At 40.4% G+C, this 18,208-nt stretch overlaps 1 protein-coding gene across 1 annotated transcript in view; it reads left to right on the top strand.

The window, feature by feature from the left end:
* exoc4 (exocyst complex component 4) overlaps positions 1–18,208 on the top strand; it is a 114,842-nt gene that overhangs the window by 81,761 nt on the left and 14,873 nt on the right. The window contains exons 14-17 of the mRNA XM_028570930.1: positions 3,296–3,432; positions 5,132–5,287; positions 7,028–7,206; positions 17,137–17,281. Of these exons, the coding sequence (XP_028426731.1) occupies positions 3,296–3,432; positions 5,132–5,287; positions 7,028–7,206; positions 17,137–17,281 (617 nt within the window). The remainder of the gene's footprint in view (positions 1–3,295; positions 3,433–5,131; positions 5,288–7,027; positions 7,207–17,136; positions 17,282–18,208) is intronic.

Genomic DNA, 18,208 nt, shown 5'->3' with positions numbered 1-18,208 from the left:
CCGGTTCAAACTTGACGCCCTCAGGTCCCTACTCCACTTCAACAGTTTAAATAACGCATCACAGAAACCCCACGAAACAAACTGCCATTCACACACAACATGCTCTTAGATAGTGTAAGTGAGCTTGAGTAAATAAAATATACTTTCTCTTTGTACCTACCTTTATATCTCAGGATAACACTTCCTATTTGGCGAGCAGAATACAGCAACACAGGAGTTTAGCGATTTACATCCCTGCTCCCATACTGTATACATGCCATTCCCTGCATTTTGCCTTTTACTCATTCCATCAAAGGAAATAACTAGTTTTAGCACTAGCGCAGTGTGGTTTCCGTAGTGATGACCGTGCATTAGCAGCTTTTTCCGCTGAGGCGCCACTCTGAGTGCTAGGACTGTCTTGTTGCTGTCATTAGACCACTATGGCCATGGCCTTCATTTCACTCTGAACAACAGCAGTTTACCCCAGCAAATTTTAAGATCCATTTGCAAGGCGCAAGTCTAATTTTCTTTCACGCCCATGCTTTTACGTTGTAATATTGTAAAAGAGTGGAATCAAAGTGCAACCAAGCTCAGTTTCAGGGTGAATGCAATACTGTGAAGTAGAATTACAAGAGAAATATGGTTGTTTTCACATGGTAGTGCAGAGTGTTGGTCTTTTAACTTGAAACATGAAAGAGATAGGGGGAGAGAGTAAGCTAGACAAAGACAGAGAAGCCTCCACAGTGGGTGTTGTCTCCCATGTAACGTTCAAGTAAGATAGAGGAGATGTAGCGGAACAGGCTCTCTCTCTACCCTCACTCTCTCTCAGCCCTCCCTTTCTCAATCTGTCCTTTGATTACTTTTTAATGATTTCTGCTGCCTAAGACAAATGGCTGTGTTAAATGAGCAGAATTAGACAAGGGACCTGAGCGCAAGAGCATTTGTTAGAGCAGGAGTAATGGATCGGGCATCCATTGTTTACTCTTCTCCATTCACTGACTGGGCCTGCTACAGCATGGAGCTCAATGTCGTCAATGTCGAGGCAGCAAGAATGGAGGACCACTGTTATAATTCTGATAACACATGCGCTTTTTGACAATAGCATATTGTCAAAATTGCATATTGTAAATTTCCAAATCTTGCTTTTCTTTTACTTACGGATTTTCGCAGATTTTGTATACTGTAGTTGATATATCGACGACGATTCATTTAGGGGATTGCTCCGGTGCCACCCGGAAGATCCAACAGATGTCCCTCACCTTCCGCTTTCCGCCTGCTCTGATGTAGCCTTATCATTTTTGCTGTTACAGAAGTCCAGTTTTCCGAGGATTGTTGCTTTGTACGTTCTAAATTAATCCAGTTTGATGATCTAAATAATCTAAGTCTTGCAAAGTCAAATGGTTCATAAAAACTGTCCAGCACTGTAATGGACTCCATGTTTGTTTTAATATGTATCATATTGTTTTTTTTTATCTGTGAAAAGCGCTATATAAATAAATTTTACTTACTTACTTATTACTTCCTTACATTTATTTTATATGCTGAAGTTTCCCTGAGCCACCCACTGAATCCATTTCAGCCTTAGCGGTGCTGAGCCAACAAACTGACCTCTCTGGAGTAGGCAAGGGAAAAAATAAAATTTTCGTTTAGGGATGAAAAAAAGTAGCATATTATTATCACTGTATTATTACCCTTGTCACGGTAACAGAAATGTTCAGTGTCGTCATTGCCAGTGCTTTTTTTAACCATGTTATTTAAGTGGTTTACAGTGCCCCCAGCCTACACTAAGGTGTGGCGGTAGCTGCTGCTAGAGCTACACTAGGTGCTAGCCCTCCATGTATTTCTTCCTGCCATGGACAGTAAAGGGTGCTCCCTTGGCAGAGACAAGGTCTTGGTTAGCACTCCATGGGCAGGGGCACTGCTATGGATCATTACTTCCCTCAGTTTTGTGTGTGTGTGTGTGTGTGTGTGTGTGTGTCTGCGTGTGCGTCTGTGCGTGCGTGCGTGCGTGCGTGCGTGCGCCTGCTTGTGACAGAATGAGCGAGGGGGGGAAACTGAAACACACTAAGAGCTATTAATATTAATATCATTCTATCACATCAGGGGTCTCCATATTTTTTGATGATCAATTACAGTTACCACTGCCCCCTACAGTATTTGCAGACACTTTGGCAACTACTACTACTGGCCTTGAATATTATGGAACTCATAAAAAAAAGATGATCTGGTTGTCACCGTTTTCTGCTTGGTTCTGGCAGGCAGCACTAAAGTACTAACCTCTAGTTGCCAATACCTTCTACTCCTGCAGTTGTTTGCACCTACTACAGATCATTTTTTATTTGCCTTTGACAAAGCTGTTAATTTTTCTATTTCACATCTAAACAGTGGAACTCTATATTAAGTTTACTATGGAATAATAGTGAGATGAAAATGAATTCATTATATATGAATAATGAATAGAAATCCCATGTTTTATATCCACTGTGTATCTTTGTGCGGGATTGCTCTGCTTCACACACAGTACTGCTTTTCGTAATCATAGCTGGTTTCAGAGTGAGTGGCAAGGCTATCACCCTACTATAATAGAAAGTTATCACTATTAATGGAGATGTACTGTAGGATAGATTGGCTAAGTGCTAGGAGCAGGCACACTACCTACTGAGTTGTAATCTCATTTAACAGCTCTTAAATTGCTCAAAGGTGTATGTTTTGAAGTTTTCTCTCTCTCTCTCTCTCTGTGTGTGTGTGTGTGTGTGTGTGTGTGTGTGTGTGTGTGTGTGTGTGTGTGTGTGTGTGTGTGTGTGTGTGTGTGTGTGTGTGTGTGTGTGTGTGTGTGTGTAGCTGCTCTGCTGTTCCCGGGCCAGCTATTAGTCACGCAGGAGTGGCTAATCTGTAATGGCTGCTGTCACAGCCCTGCCGGTGCTCCTGGTGATGGGTGCACTGTGACAAATGCGCACACACACTTTTAGCCTGAGAACACACGCAGAAGTTTAAAACACACACAAATATGTGCACACACTGATTCACTTACACACAAAGAATCATCCATTCCAACAATACAGTGTTACAACTTCTGACAAGCTCTCCAGCACCAGTCACCAGTACAGCCACAGGTGACAGATAGACAAGTGAAGTTGGAGCTATCCTGTTATATGGCATTGCCGCAGACTGGATCTGACTGAGAATTTGCATACAATCCTCCATTTTTTTTATGTCTCTTACTTTGTCGGATTCTCTCTTTGAAAATTCTAAATTTTCATATCTAAATAAAAAATCAACCAAATGCTCATTGCCCTCCTCTGGTTTCTGCCTCCAGAGCACGGTGGTAGTGGAGAAGTCCATCCAGGATCTAATGAGCCTAATGCAAGACCTGAGTGCCTACTCCAACCAGTTCCTTGAGATGGTCTGCGACAAGCTCAAAGAGTACAAGGAAATCTGCAACACAGCCTACAGGTAAAAGAATGAAAGAGGTTAGCTCAGCTGCAATAGAAACTGACAATGACAACCACTTTAAAATTTTCTTTGTAGTATTTGAATTATAGTTGTCTGTAACAGCATCAACAAATTCATTAAGGAGCATTCTTTGATTACATTTTAAAACGCTAGTTGTTTCAGTGTCTTTTTGGATTTTGATTAATCTGCAGGAAAAAAATCTGTTTAGGTTCAGTTGCAGTTTTGATAAATGCAAAGCTTTTGTGGAAAATCATGGGGAAATCTTAGTGTGCATTTTTAGGAAGGGCTTTTAGGAAGCATTGAATGTGTAATACTTTTTAGAATATGGGATTAGTTTTGAATTGGTATGTATTGCTTTTTACACACATTTGTGCTGTGAAAGGCCATCCGTCTGTGCTCCCCTGGGACCATATAACACCTGGCCATGTAAAGGGGAGGGGGGAGAGAAAATATGAAGGGATGTGAGAAGGAATGATCAACGGGCCAGGAGAAGCAGGAAAAGGACTGACAGACTGCTGGGAGTCCATATGGACTCTGTCACGGGTCAACCTCAGAGCATGTGTGTGTGCGAGCGTGTGTGTGTGCGTATGTGTGTGTGTGTGTGTGTGTGTGTGAGAGAAACCCCAGAGTGCTTGTGTCTCTTGTACAAGGTGTTAGTATGATATTAATTGCAGAACCAAGCAGTTTCTCCAACATATTATGCACACAAAGCAAATACATGTTGGCAGGCTGCCCCAATTTCTCTTCACGCCAAATCAGAACTGTTGTAATACTACCGTACATGTTAGTACAGATGCTCATGTTCAACTACCTGACCATTTTTCTGTCTGGATGACTATCATTATTTTGCATTTAACTCATTTTTAGCTACACTTGATACATTGCTCTGGAGCAGCATTTTAATATCTTAACCTTTTATTGAAATGCCCTGAAATGTATTCAAATTAACTTTTGTAATTCCCTGACCTTTCATCTAGCGCCACCAACAGGTCAGAATTACTATCTTCTCATCACCCCAGTTAATGACCAGATACCTATAAAACTAAAAAAGCGGTTATATATTAATAGTAATAGCATGTAGAATTTTAGCAATGCTACATTTCAGCCAGTAAAACAAGTTTCCTCTTCTTATTTCTGTCATTATTTTTGTCTACTTGTACAGTAGACAAATTATATATATATATATATATATATATATATATATATATATATATATATATATATATATATATATATATATTAGAGCAGGGCAATATATTGATATTATATCGATATTGTGATATGAGACTAGATATCGTCTTAGATTTTGGATATCATAATATGGCATAAGTGTTGTCTTTTGCTGGTTTTAAAGGCTACATTACAGTAAAGTTAAGTCATTTTCTGAACTTACCAGACTGTTGTAACTGTTCTATTATTTGCCTTTACCCACTTAGTCATTATATCCACATTACTGATGATTATTTATCAAAAATCGCATTGTGTAAATATTTTGTGAAAGCACCATTATAGTCAACACTACAATATCGTTGCGGTATCGATATTGAGGTATTTGGTCAAAAATATCATGATATTATTCATATAATATGATAATCATGATATTTATTCCATATCGCCCAGCCCTACAGTAAACATATATGTTATGTTTTAGAACTTGCCTTAGTTTGTCTACATTTCATGATGTCTTGTGTGTCCTCAGGGGTGTAGTCCAGTGCGAGGAGAAGCTCACCATCAGTGCTTCCTGGTCTAAAGACGAGGACATCAGTCGTCTGCTCCAGTCGCTCCCTAACTGGGCAAATATGGCCCAACCCAGACAGACGCGACAGAAGAGGGAAGATGAAGAGGACTTTACTCGGTACATATACACACAGAGAACATTATGTACTAGTTCATATAAATGTGCACATGTCATAAAGAACCTATACTCAGTACACACACTGGTGCACTTTCCACACACAAACAAGGAAGAGTAGACATACACCACCACACTTGAGCAATTGCGCAAATAATCCCTCACTCCCGTCTTTGCTCCTTTATTCACATATTATTGAACCTTCTGTTGTTGACTAAGATGCAGCCATAAAAAAAGTAATGATTGCTCTTTTAAACACCTTTTATCTGAAGGAAGTAAGGAACTGAGGGAGAAGCAAAATAGGAAAATATAAGGATAGCAGACGGGGTGTGTGGGGGGGCAGCAGCAGTCTTATCAAAATTGGCTTTGAATGTGCGCACTCTTCAGGGAACACTGGAGCTCATCGGAGCGGAATAGTAAAGTAAATAAATAAATTGGTTGTGTGTGGCCAAAGAAAGTCAATCTGTTGTATGTGCCCTCCCTCCCTCTCTCTCTTTCCCTCTCTCTCTCTCACACACACACACACACACACACACACACACACACACACACACACACACACACACACACACACACACACACACACACACACACACACACACTATGAGAGCTCAGATAGCAAGAGACCATAAGGCTGTTTGATGTGAGAGCCGGAGATGCTTTCATCACTATGAAAGGGGCATTAGCTTATGCACAACTTGCAACCCTGTGCGTTGATTAAGCCTCATTTATAAGCTACACATGCCTATATGTGAGAGTATATGTAGTTGTGTGTCTAGTATTTTTGTTTCAACCAATTTGTTGTTCAAAGGATGTTGATCTTGTGGGCATCCTGGTGACTCTGGAGTCCACATACGCCATGTATTTGCAGCACTGTGGTGTTGAGATTTAGTTCTCCAGCTTCCCTGCGCTCTCCCCTTCTTTCTTTCCAGTCACCAAAGTCAATTATCCTTCCAAAACCACAGGCGCTTGTAAATATAGTGTCAAAGGGGGTTTTGATCTCCGAGTCTCTGTTTTTCCACCCTTTTAAATCTCTGCCATCTGTTTGTCTTCCACTTCTAAATGGTCTCCATCACCTGTTGTTTTTCTCTCCTACTGACTTTTTAGCTACTTTGCTACTCCTTCCTTTTAAAGTGACTATTTCTACTAAATTGTCTTAACACTGTGTCCAACTTTGTTGTGTTCCTATCTTCCTAACATGCCCCTCTTGTTTCTATTTATCAAGTTTGGACATTTGTGCATCATTGTAAATGTCACAGCCCTAGTCAGTCCCACAAAATTGTGCATTTAAGCATTGGATTATTATAATATTTTAACCATTTTCAAACACACCCAAACTGTATGAACACACTTTATAAATAGAAAACACATACACTTGGACATCCATTCTGTTCAGCCATCCATTATGTTTTATTTCATGAAAATTGGCTTCTATTATAGCATTTATGTGTGCCATTCACTGCTTCTGCAGAGCCAGCATTATGAGTCCAACCAGCAAACCAATAACTGGTAATTTTCTGCAAATAACTTATACTGTAGACTGATTATAGGGTTTTTCATAGTCATGCCTCGTAGACATCAGAAATTTATTTTCCCTAGTACTTTTTGATAGTAGTTATTTTTTATAAAGGGAGTTTGCTGTTTGAGTGATGGTCAAATTATGTTTTTCTTTGCCAACAATATATTGTGTCTATCCTTCTATCCACACAAACTCTTACACCCTTCATTCTCTGCATCTTTCAGGGCGGCTTTTGCTAAGGAGTCGGAGGTGCTGACTGGGAACCTAGGAGACAAGTTAATCCCCCAGAATGAGATCTTGCGGGACGTCAGTGACCTGAAGGCTCTGGCCAACCTTCATGAGAGCATGGAATGGCTTGCTGCTCGCCTTAAGACCTTCTTCACTAACCTGCCTCATACCTCCAGTGAGTAAGGGAAGCACTATTTGGAATGTGGAGGTAGACACTTTTAGTTTTTTATTGGTGTCAGTAGAGTTGTTCCAATACCGATATCAGTATCAGAAATGCCTCTGATACTGCCTAAAATGCTGGTATCGAGAAGTATGCAAGTCTGTGCACTGATCCTATACTATCAATTTAGCCCAGAAAAAAAAAAATCTAATTTTAAGTAGTTTATTTATGGGTTTTTTTCCGTTGTGACTGGCTGTCAAACTATATATATATATATATATATTTATTTATTTTGATTTACTTTAACACACTGGTATCAGGAAGGAAACAATGGTATTTGAACATCTCCGGTCGGTGCGATTAAGTTGGGACCCACGGTCAGTTTACATCGTTGCAAACTCATGTCTAAGCGCAAGGTTGTGCTAAAATTTACTCATCTGTACAACGTGTTATTCCTCCTCCTCGTCGGAGGGTAAAAGCTGTTCATGATGACCACACTCAAAGAAGGGTCCAAAAGCCCCAGCCATCATAGAGAAGGGCGAGACACGATAATCATTTAAATATGAGAAAATCGTGCACACTTTCAGACAATCTCTCGTGGAAGGTATTCATAGAGTGGCACTCAGTTGTAACACAAAATGAACTAAATAGCTGTGTAACAGATGAAAAAAGAGACCCTGAGAGAGAGGTTCAAACCCTGCATACTTTCTCACCTCAGAACAGCTGGAAAATCACTGCGTGATATGGGTGTTAATGTCAGACTGTCACTTTTAGAAAGTTACAGAAATTGACGGACGCCCCAATACTGACGTTAAAAAAAGTGTTGGGGGGAGAGGGTTTCTAAAGCTGTTCGTCTATCCAGCAAGCAGTTCTAATTAATTATACTGGCGCCTTTGTCATATTGCCATTGTTACAATGTTACAGAGTGGTATTGTAGCAAACGCTTAATTTTAATGAAGAACATCACCTCCTCACCTCATCTCCTTCTCTCCTAGTTATCTTGGCAACAAACAGACTCATACTGAACTCATACTAACATCACTAGATTGTAAGTGCAAAGTGATTGAAAGACTGTATGCTGATATTTATCACCTAACCAACTGGATTCTCCTCAATTTACCCAAACACCCTGTTCCTTCTAACTGGATATATCTTAAGGTGTTACTCTGTTGATGAAATTAAATGAAGCAAAACTTTGAGATATTTTTGGGATAAACATTGACATATGCACCGACGCCAACGCAGACATCTGTTGCTTTTTATTCAGCATACAGAAGAGCTGATCATTGTCTTGGACACATGAATGCTGCTGCTTGTTGAATGGTTGAATTGCACACAAATTAGACTATCCTTCCTGTCATTTTATTTCCTTAGTTTATTGTTTTTGGGGCACAGGCGGAGAGGTTTTCATGGCTGCCAAAATGTTACTAGTTGGGAAAATACTAAGTATATGTTTGTGTTTTCACATCACATCCAACAGATTTCAGAAGTATGGTGGTTTAGTGAAGCTGGAAGCACCTGGGGACAAGCCTCTGAGACACCATACATCCTCTACTGACTGGTGTATTACAGTATAGAGCAATATTACATCATGGCCTTTTTTTCCAGGAGACAGTGCTACTAGTCTCTCAGGTCATTAAGCAGTTATTGATCAGAATACACTGCAGATTAAAAAACATTGTCTGGATGTTTTATGGAGGGTCACAGTCAGCGGTGTATGGAGTTTTCTCATCTTTAGTTGCAGTACCTCTGTAGCAACACTTATTTTTACCTGTGCCTCATTAAGCTCTTGTTTGAGTGTATTATCACACACTCATTACCTTCTCTACTGGAGTTGTCAAAGAGCACTTTATACACACACACACTCATTATCCTTGGCTCTGCCTCTGTGAATGTGTGCGCATAAATGCTTACCCTAATCAGGACTCTCAAAAGCATGTCATACATTCCCTGGTGTGTGTGTGTGTGTGTGTGTGTGTGTGTGTGTGTGTGTGTGTGTGTGTGTGTGTGTGTGTGTGTGTGTGTGTGTGTGTGTGTGTGTGTGTGTGTGTGTGTGTGTGTGTGTGTGTGTGTGTGCGCGTGCGTGCGTGCGTGCGTGTGTGTGTTTCTATCCAACACATTGTCTTTATGTAGGTCTTTTTAATCACTTATCATTAACAGTGATGCTTTTATCCTCATTATCACTTCAAGAACACTTTTAATCTCTTAATAGAGATTCTAGCATCTTGTAATATTCTCCTTTAAGTCCATATCTTTTTATTAACATCATATGATGGCAATCAAGGAGTACTGTAACTTCTAGTATGAATCTCTTATTTTGTATTTTTATCATCAAAACTAGAGTATAAATGTGCAGTATAAAAGCTTTTCACCGAAATTCTTAAAACATAAACCGATGTCAGGCTTCATTTTTTCGGTCATGTTAAGTCACCTATATTCATACAGCTCTTTCATTCACCTCTGTAGTTATTGTGTTAAAGTACTCTGGAGAAACGTAGTTCACTGCAGTATCGTGGTCTTTTGGCAGAGCTCTGGTAAATTATGCTCCTCTCCTAGAGGGATAGAGAGAGGGCTTCAAGCCTTATCAGTGATGGTCACAAGTCCCTAGCGTCAGACCTCTGATTGCTCATTGAACTTGCACTATTTTGCTGTTCCATATCGCAGCTTTTCTTTCAGACGTAAAATAATTAAATGAGAATTTTCAGATATTCTTATTTGAGCTTGACTTTGCCACTATCTCTTTTTAAACTCTTCCCTTCCCTCTCACTCTGACGCTAGCTTTCTTCGTTTATTCATAGATAAGAATTCAATGAAAGTACGCGAAGGGACGTGACATAATTATCATTACTTCTAGCGGGTGGCACTAATGGGAAGGATAGGGCAGTCACTTATCATGCTGGGACAGCCTCCGTACTGTTCATTATTTAGTGTTTGCCGAGTTGATGACGGACTATGTGTGTGTGTGTGTGTGTGTGTGTGTGTGTGTGTGTGTGTGTGTGTGTGTGTGTGTGTGTGCGTGTGTGCGTGTGTGCGCGTGTGTACATAAGCATGCACTGTGTAAGATGGGACAAGGCTACGGCAGGAAAAAAGGACCCCACCTTATCTCGTCCTCCACCCCTTCGCCTCACGTCTATGCCTCTCCAAATTGGATTTTATATTACAGATGCAGTCAGGTATGAACAACTCATTTTCCTCTCTCTCTTTTTGCTTTTTCTTTCTTTCATTCCTCTTTCTAACTTTCTTGCGTCATTCTTTCTTTTCTTTCTTCCCTCTACTGTATCCTTCCTTCTGCCTCATCCTGGTAGTGTGAACACTGGTCTCCTTTTTCTTTCACGTGGTAAGGGTCTGGTAGATTAAGTCCATGGCTGGGTCGGTAATCTCTTCAGTGTCTGTTTGGTTTGGTCACCTTCCAGTATGATTAAATCCTTCTGGATATGTAGTTACTGTACATACCTTGTTATGCTCTAAAGTATGAAAACTACATTTAAGTTTGTGTGCACATGCAGCTTTATGTGTAGATATCTGGGTCAGATTGTTAAGAATGTCTGAAGAGCATGTGAGTGTGTTTGTTTGTTTGTGTGTGTGTGTGCGCGTTCGTGCGCATTTGTGTGTCTGTGTGTGCGTGTTACACGGTTAATGAGGACTGTGTGTGTGTGTGTGTGTGTGTGTGTGTGTGTGTGTGTAGACAGACCACTGATGGTGATTTGCCGTGAAGGTGGCTGCAGAAAGGGTCTTATCACCCATATGGTCGCAGCACTGGACTTCTAATCCACTCTGACAATACTTGCCCAACAACACAAACACACACATACGCCTGTAGAGCCATGTTAGCAAGCCAGCCTTTTGTTGTTGTTGTTGACTACTGTGTGTGTATATTCATTTAAGACATTTTTAATAACATTTGCCAGTGTGTGTGGCAGCCTTGTTGGATCTTTGTGTACTGAATATGGACTTGCCAACAGGAGATCATGAACAGTGTGAAGAGCTGTCTAGTGGACAGTCTTTTTTTGCAGACTGTTGCTGCCGACCAACACTTAAAATGTGCTTGTTTGCAAATGTACGTGTTTGTGTTCAAGGCCTCATATCTGTGCTGCAGGGTTTCTGGACAATAACCCTAAGTCCTTGTGGGAATAAGTTCCTTCTCTCTGCAGTGGTTGCTCTGCTGCATGCAGATGACTTATGAAATACACTTTTTTAACCTTGACTATGGTAAGTGTAGGTCCTTCCCTTCAGCAATGTTTTTTTTATTTTTTTTACTCCATTTAACAAAGCAAGTTGACTAAGAACTCATTCTTATTCACTGCAGAGGCCTGGGGGACAAGTTCCAGTGGGAGATGATGGTGTAGTTTTTTTTCAGTAGTCAAAATATTATTTTTTTGTTTAATGTATGTGGGTTTCTCCGTTTTTGTCCAAAATGTCTAGCATGAGTATCTCTCATCATAAGGGACCATTAAGCAATTTGGGGTCTTCAGATATCAAAATCTGTCAATCGCTTTCTCAATTTTTATTCCCCCCATTCTCTCTGGACAGAAGTTCAAATCTCCATGTAAAGATGTTCATCCTCTACCAGAGGCAGCAAAATAATTAATGACTCCCCTCCGCTAGCTCTTACTCAGTCATTTATGAATCATTCATCATTCCACCCCTGCAGGATACTGTCCTTTGCTTATCTTTCTCTATTTTCTCTTCTTTTCTCTTTTCTGTTGCGAGGTAGGCCGTGTTGTACTTTTTAAACAAAACCGATCATGATTTATATCAAATGTATTAGCATCTCTATTTGTCAGTGCCGCAGAAAATGTCAAGTCACATTGTTTTCTTGAACCCTAATGTGCTGTTTATCCCCTTAATGGCACACAGGTCAAAGAGTGCAAGATTGGTTTTGTGTTAATTTGAACTGTCCGTCTATTTATGCATGCAGTATGTGTGTAAGAATGTGAATTCTATTACTGATATTCTCCCTTAATGTCTGCCACCCTCATCTTCTGCAGATGGCAAACAACAGACGCTTCTCTTAGATGAGATTCGAAAATAATTGGATAAGCACAGCGAGCGCGCGCGCACACACACAGACACAGACACACACGTGCATTCCAACACATGGGCGCATAAATAGATACATGACACGCACATACATATCCTAACATTATATCAGCAGAGAAAAAATAAAAAAGAGCAAGAAAGTTGTCAGTCAGGACCAATGATACGTCTCTTTTTGCCCGTCTGTCCCTGACTCTAATGGTGCCCCCCATGCTGTGATGCCAGTGTCGCATCATCAGAGCAGCGTAGGCTGGGGTGACGGCAGGAATCTGTGTTTCTGTGTGTCTGTGCGTGCATGTTTTTGGGTATGTGCGTGTGTTTCACGAACACTCCCTGGAGAGACCTCCAGCAGTGTATGCCATGGTGAGCCCTTTTTTTTCTTCCTTTCTGCTGCCAAAGTGAGAGAGTGAGTGAGTGTAATGCACATGAGAGGAAACCGAAGCCTTCGAGTCACATTCACATACTCGCTTATGTGCACATACACACACTTTTGGAGGGAAAACACTCCCACATGCGGAACAGGTGAAATTCTCTCTCTCTCTCTCTCTCTCTCTCTCTCTCTCTCTCTCTCTCTCTCACACGCACGCACACACATGCACACACAACAAAACAACTAGGCTAAGAGCTAAGAGAAGGAAAGACATACTGAGAGCCAAATGATCTTTATTAGACAACCATACATGTGCCTTTTGGAATCTAAAATATGACAGTTTTATATCAATATATACAGTCAGGGCACTGCTAGCTGCACCAAACGCTTGATGACGTTACTATTCGTTTGATGTCAATAGACATCAATAAAATCATAGATCTTTTAATGCAGCTTTCAGGTTCCTTAACTGCATAGGTAATATTCTTGTAATTGTGGCTCTTAGTTTGAGTGGCAGTATTGTGTTTCCGTGCTGCATTCTGTACATATTAATGATCTGATAAGATGAATAGGGAGAATAAAACAACATCCGCTAAATACAATCGAATGAAGTCCATTAATGTCATTATGCTCCGCTCCCTTGAGAAATCATTGTGGATTTTTCTGTTAAGACCAATCTTGTTTGTCATTCCTGTGGCTCATTTAGCCAGATTAATATTGATATTGCCAACCTAAAGATCTAATCCTTGGCAACAGTTTTCTGCCAGTGGAGGAGGCACTAGAGTAGATATCGCAACATGGATTGCATGCAGTATATTAAAGGTGCTGTAGGTAGGATTATCAACCAAAGAATTTGAACATTGACAACTTCTCAGTCCCACCCCCCCTTTCTGCTGAAGCCCAAACGCTCTCCTAAGTCCCTCCGCCCACAAGGGAGAATGAATGCGTATGCATGAACAGTCTCACACACCACACACACGCATTATTAAGAGGTTTACTCAAGAAGACAGTTAATTAGCAAGTAAGTTCATACATAGAGTACGTACATTAAGCACTTCTACATACACAGCCCCACACATAACATCTTTAAAAGAAATGCAATCTCAAGCCTTTGTCTTTATATCTTAGACACACAGGCCATAAGAGCAGCTGTCAGAGTGATGTCCTGAGTGTGTTTGCTTCATTGATTGAATGGCCATGGCACATACCTCAGTGCTGTTTGCCTACGCCAATGGTGTTTTCTCTTATCGGGTTAATTTAAAGTAACTGTAATCGGGACAGAAGCACTATTCACCATGATTTACAAAATATGCAAATGTGAGCACACAAAATCACTCACCATGTAAAGGCAGCAAAGCATTACTTTTTGAGAGTTATGATTTCAAACAGTGTAGAAATATGTGTACAGTCAATTTTTGAACTTCACTTGGCCTTAGTAATGTTGGGGATAAGCAAAGTTATTCTCCTTTGAAATAAATATATAATAATAATAATAATAATAATAATATACACACACACACACACACACACACACACACACACACACACACTGTCCAGTGTACTTTCATTAATGTTGTCTCTAAGTTTGTGCCAGGTGTCGAGTCCGATTAACGAGGTTTTCGTAGTATCAGATGTTTGAATTAATTACATGATGTTAAACGTTCATTCACAGCACTGTTGGGTCATCTTGCTTGTTCACTTAATCTGGAAAATAATTTAGTTTTGGCGATGTAATCACCCAGCCAAGACAGTTGGAGTGATATACAATCAAACTTAAATAAATGTAGGATCTTTAGTGGATATGAAATATGAAGTATTCTTGTAGTGTCTTATGAACACTGACACCTTTTTCCTTAGATTCTTCTGAAACTTTGTTGTCTTTTTAGGATTCGTTCTACATTTTTTTCTCCAGTAAATGGTACAGCCATATTTTTAATGGTATTATTTCAAATGGGAAAAGTATTAAGGGAAATTTTACAGTTCTTGGTGTTTTCACTGCTTTTAAAGTTCAATAAATGCAACAACTTTCCAAAAGTCTGAGTAATCGTGTTAAAGGTCCAATGTGTAGGAATTTCTCCCATCTAGTGTTGAGATCGTATATTGCAATCAACTCTCTCGCACCACGCAGTTCAAAGTACGTATTACAGCTAAGGTAGCCTTCACGCTTCAAAAGGCAGGTCTCTTGCTCTTTTCAATATAATTTTTCTTTTTTTGGGCAAAGAAGAAGACTACAATACCCATTAGCAGCACCTGTGAGTTTATCATGTGACACGGAAAACGCGAAAGGTGCAGCAGTATGTCCTGTATGTCCCTTACTGGCTAACGTATTTCAAGATGGCTATTGAATATGGAGCGTCTACCCCAGTCAAGGGGGTAAGCTTTGCTTCAGAACTCGAGCCATCATGGCGCCATTTTGTTACTAACTGGCCATCACCTCCTGTTAGCATTCCGCTGACCGCCATTTTTTTTTTACGTCACTTGACTGCGAATAACTTTACATCTGAAGCGTTTAAAGACTCTATTTGTCCATTGTTTAGTTCCAAAGAAACACGACAATGTATAAAAGGCTCCATTACCTTGTACCTCACGTTATGGCTCCGTAGCAGACGTTTTTGTAAATATAAGCTAACGATTGTGTCATAACCAAGTGACTTACTGTCGCATAGTAGAGGAATTACCGTACAGTACAGGAGAAGCTCGCAGGCAGTTTCGACTTACATGAGATGTTTAGGTTTAATTACTAATGTTAACGTTTAATTACTAATGTTAACTAGCATGTTAGTGATCAATAATTAGCCTGTGCCCATGTTATCTCCTTACATACACCTACACTCTCCGTATCTGTAAGATTGGGAATGATTGAGATTTCTCTTGGCACAGCTACCAGAAGACTTACAACTTTCAGACACGTTGCTCACGTCACATTCTCTCAGTTGGAGGCTGCCCAGTAAAGCTGGCCATCACCGGAAAAGTGCTTCTAATAGCCTTCACTGGTCTCCGTCCAGAGCAACGTGGTCTATTGGTCCATTATATACTGTCTATGACCCCAGTTCATGCGAATGCAAATGTAAAATTTCAAGCCAAAAGGAATACTTGGACTTGATGGTGTTGGTAAATATTCATGAAAAAGGACAAGTTTGTGAACAGGCAACACGGATTTTGATAATGAACAAGTAAACACGTTACACACTGGACCTTTTAAATAATGCTGATATCAATATTGACCAAAATAATCGTGATTATGATTTTTTTCCATTATCGAGCAGTTCTAGTATTATCCATATTTTAAGACAACCGACCATCTTGATGTTACTGGAAGGTTTTTCTGGAGACACTGTTTTGTTCGTTGATATAGTGTTTCCCAGTTAGCTGGAAAGCTAACGTGTGTCCTTTTTCAGTTTATAGGACTGCACATGTACTATTCTATCATACTTTAGGGCCAGTCCACAGTTTTAGCAACATTTCCAAGTAAAACAATATTTCTAGAATGTGTTAGGGCTTGTGTCAGGTTAGGTCTTTTTTTGTTGGGCTACTATAGAAATGCGTTTATATGAATGAACCCATGTATAAAAAAGGTAACCAACAACTTTGGAGTTGTTTGTTTTGGGGAATATCAATAAAAAGTATTATTCATAGAGAGGTAAAACAAATGAACCGGGTATGTTGGTCTTAGTTTAGACTTGCTGCCACTCTGTCCTTACTCTGTGCCTACGTGCATGCATGTGTGACCTTCGGCGAAGGGCAGGAAGAGTAACTGGGGAGCTGGCTTTGACTGCGGCACATCGATCGTGGACCCCTGCATTCTCCTGCTCAACAGTCATTCTTTGTGTATACACACGCACGCACGCACACACTCTCGCCTCATTGACCAAATAGACTTACATATGACTGACGGGGCCAATTTCTCTCCGTTCCTCCCCTTGCTAATTTATGGCCATTGATCTACACAGGGCGGAATTTATATACACTCATCATGCTCTCGTGCTCTCGTGCTCTCTCTTTACTCACGCACGCACGCACGCACGCACGCACGCACGCACGCACGCACGCACGCACACACACACACACACACACACACACACACACACACACACACACACACACACACACACACACACACAGGTCTTTCAGGTGGTTTGCAATGCAGTTCACTGACTCATGCTCCTGCTGTCTCAGCACAAGTGGTGAGAAGAAGAAAGTACAATAAAATACTGAAGGACTCCGCAAGTGTGTGAAGTTGAGCTAATGGGTTTGCTGGTGTCATTTTCAATACCCAATGAAATGACATGTATGCATATTACCTTGGAGTAGCCTGGATGCCAGCCGAACTTAGCCCCACCCACAACATTCAAGGTCACATTCTGAGTAGGACCATGTCAGGCTAACCTTGGAGTACAGTACAGTACGGTGTAAACTTAATCCTATTTCCCTTAGTTAAAGGATGGCCCTTCTACTCACTACTACTACTGCCCCGTTTGGTACGACTGTGTTTGTTAATAGTGTCATGGTGTGTCTCCCTGTTTATTCTGTTCATCCAGGCTCATCTCCATGCTCAGCAGACAGCCAGGTTGTTGGCCAGAGTGAACGTAGCAGGGAGCAGATTCTCCAGACTCTAAGTGACCTGTCAAGGGGGTTCCAGGATATTGCGGACCGTTGTCTACTGGTATTGCACCTGGAGGTCAGGTATGCAGGAGAAACTCACCCATGCTTAACAGAAATCGCATAAATGAAAACGCACGTAGGGGTTTATATGGTATTACATGTTTTGTGCTCTTGTTACACTTTGAGGTAACAGATGGCCTCAGATTTTCAGAATCATTCTGAATGCTCAAAAGTCTATAAATGATCAGGAATACTTGCTTTTTTTATAACACTTAAAATGTTGAAGTTTTACATATGAAGTCAGCCCAGTCAAAAGTATGTGAATAAGACAACTAAATCAATTTATTTTACTTAATTTTAATGTATTTATAAAACATGTTTGTTAGCTGTTCTGCAGGTGAACCATATCCATTTTTTAGTCCATGCAGAAAAACTACACTTACAGTTTACATCATTATGCATTACATTGCATTGGTTTGATTAAGTCACGTTGATTGGTTTTCCTGAAGGTAAACCCGTTTTTGAAATAAATAACATAATATGGTTGGTAAATTAAATTTTTACGACCTTTAAGGTCAGCACACACAACAGCGTCTGACGTGCAACAAAACAACCGCACCCATTGTTTTCTATGTAAGCTGGCACACTGGTGGCTTCTTGATGCATATCAGCATGTGTGCCTAAGCCTTAAGTTGTCAAGATGTGCCACTTTCTTATTTTTCAGAGTTGATGCATGTTTAGTCAACAGAAAAGCAGCATATTTAATTTCATTTGCTCTCTAGATTGCAACATCCCGGCTAGGGCACCTTGATTACTATTTCTGTCTGCATCATTATACATCTTTGTGTACAATGTGTGTGCGTCAAATGGCATGCGTCAAATGATGCGAGCAGCCAGTGTGTTGCACTTTCTTCTTATCTTCTCCCCAAGAAATGTGGATTACTCATTTGTGTCACTTCCTAGCTAAAGGAAACGCAGATTGTTATAGTACGACTAAATAATTTAGCA

Source organism: Perca flavescens, chromosome 23 (genome assembly GCF_004354835.1).
Source record: "Perca flavescens isolate YP-PL-M2 chromosome 23, PFLA_1.0, whole genome shotgun sequence".
Taxonomy (NCBI): Eukaryota; Metazoa; Chordata; class Actinopteri; order Perciformes; family Percidae; genus Perca; species Perca flavescens.
The sequence above is the reverse complement of the archived record's forward strand: the minus strand, read 5'-3'. Positions and strand labels throughout refer to the sequence as shown.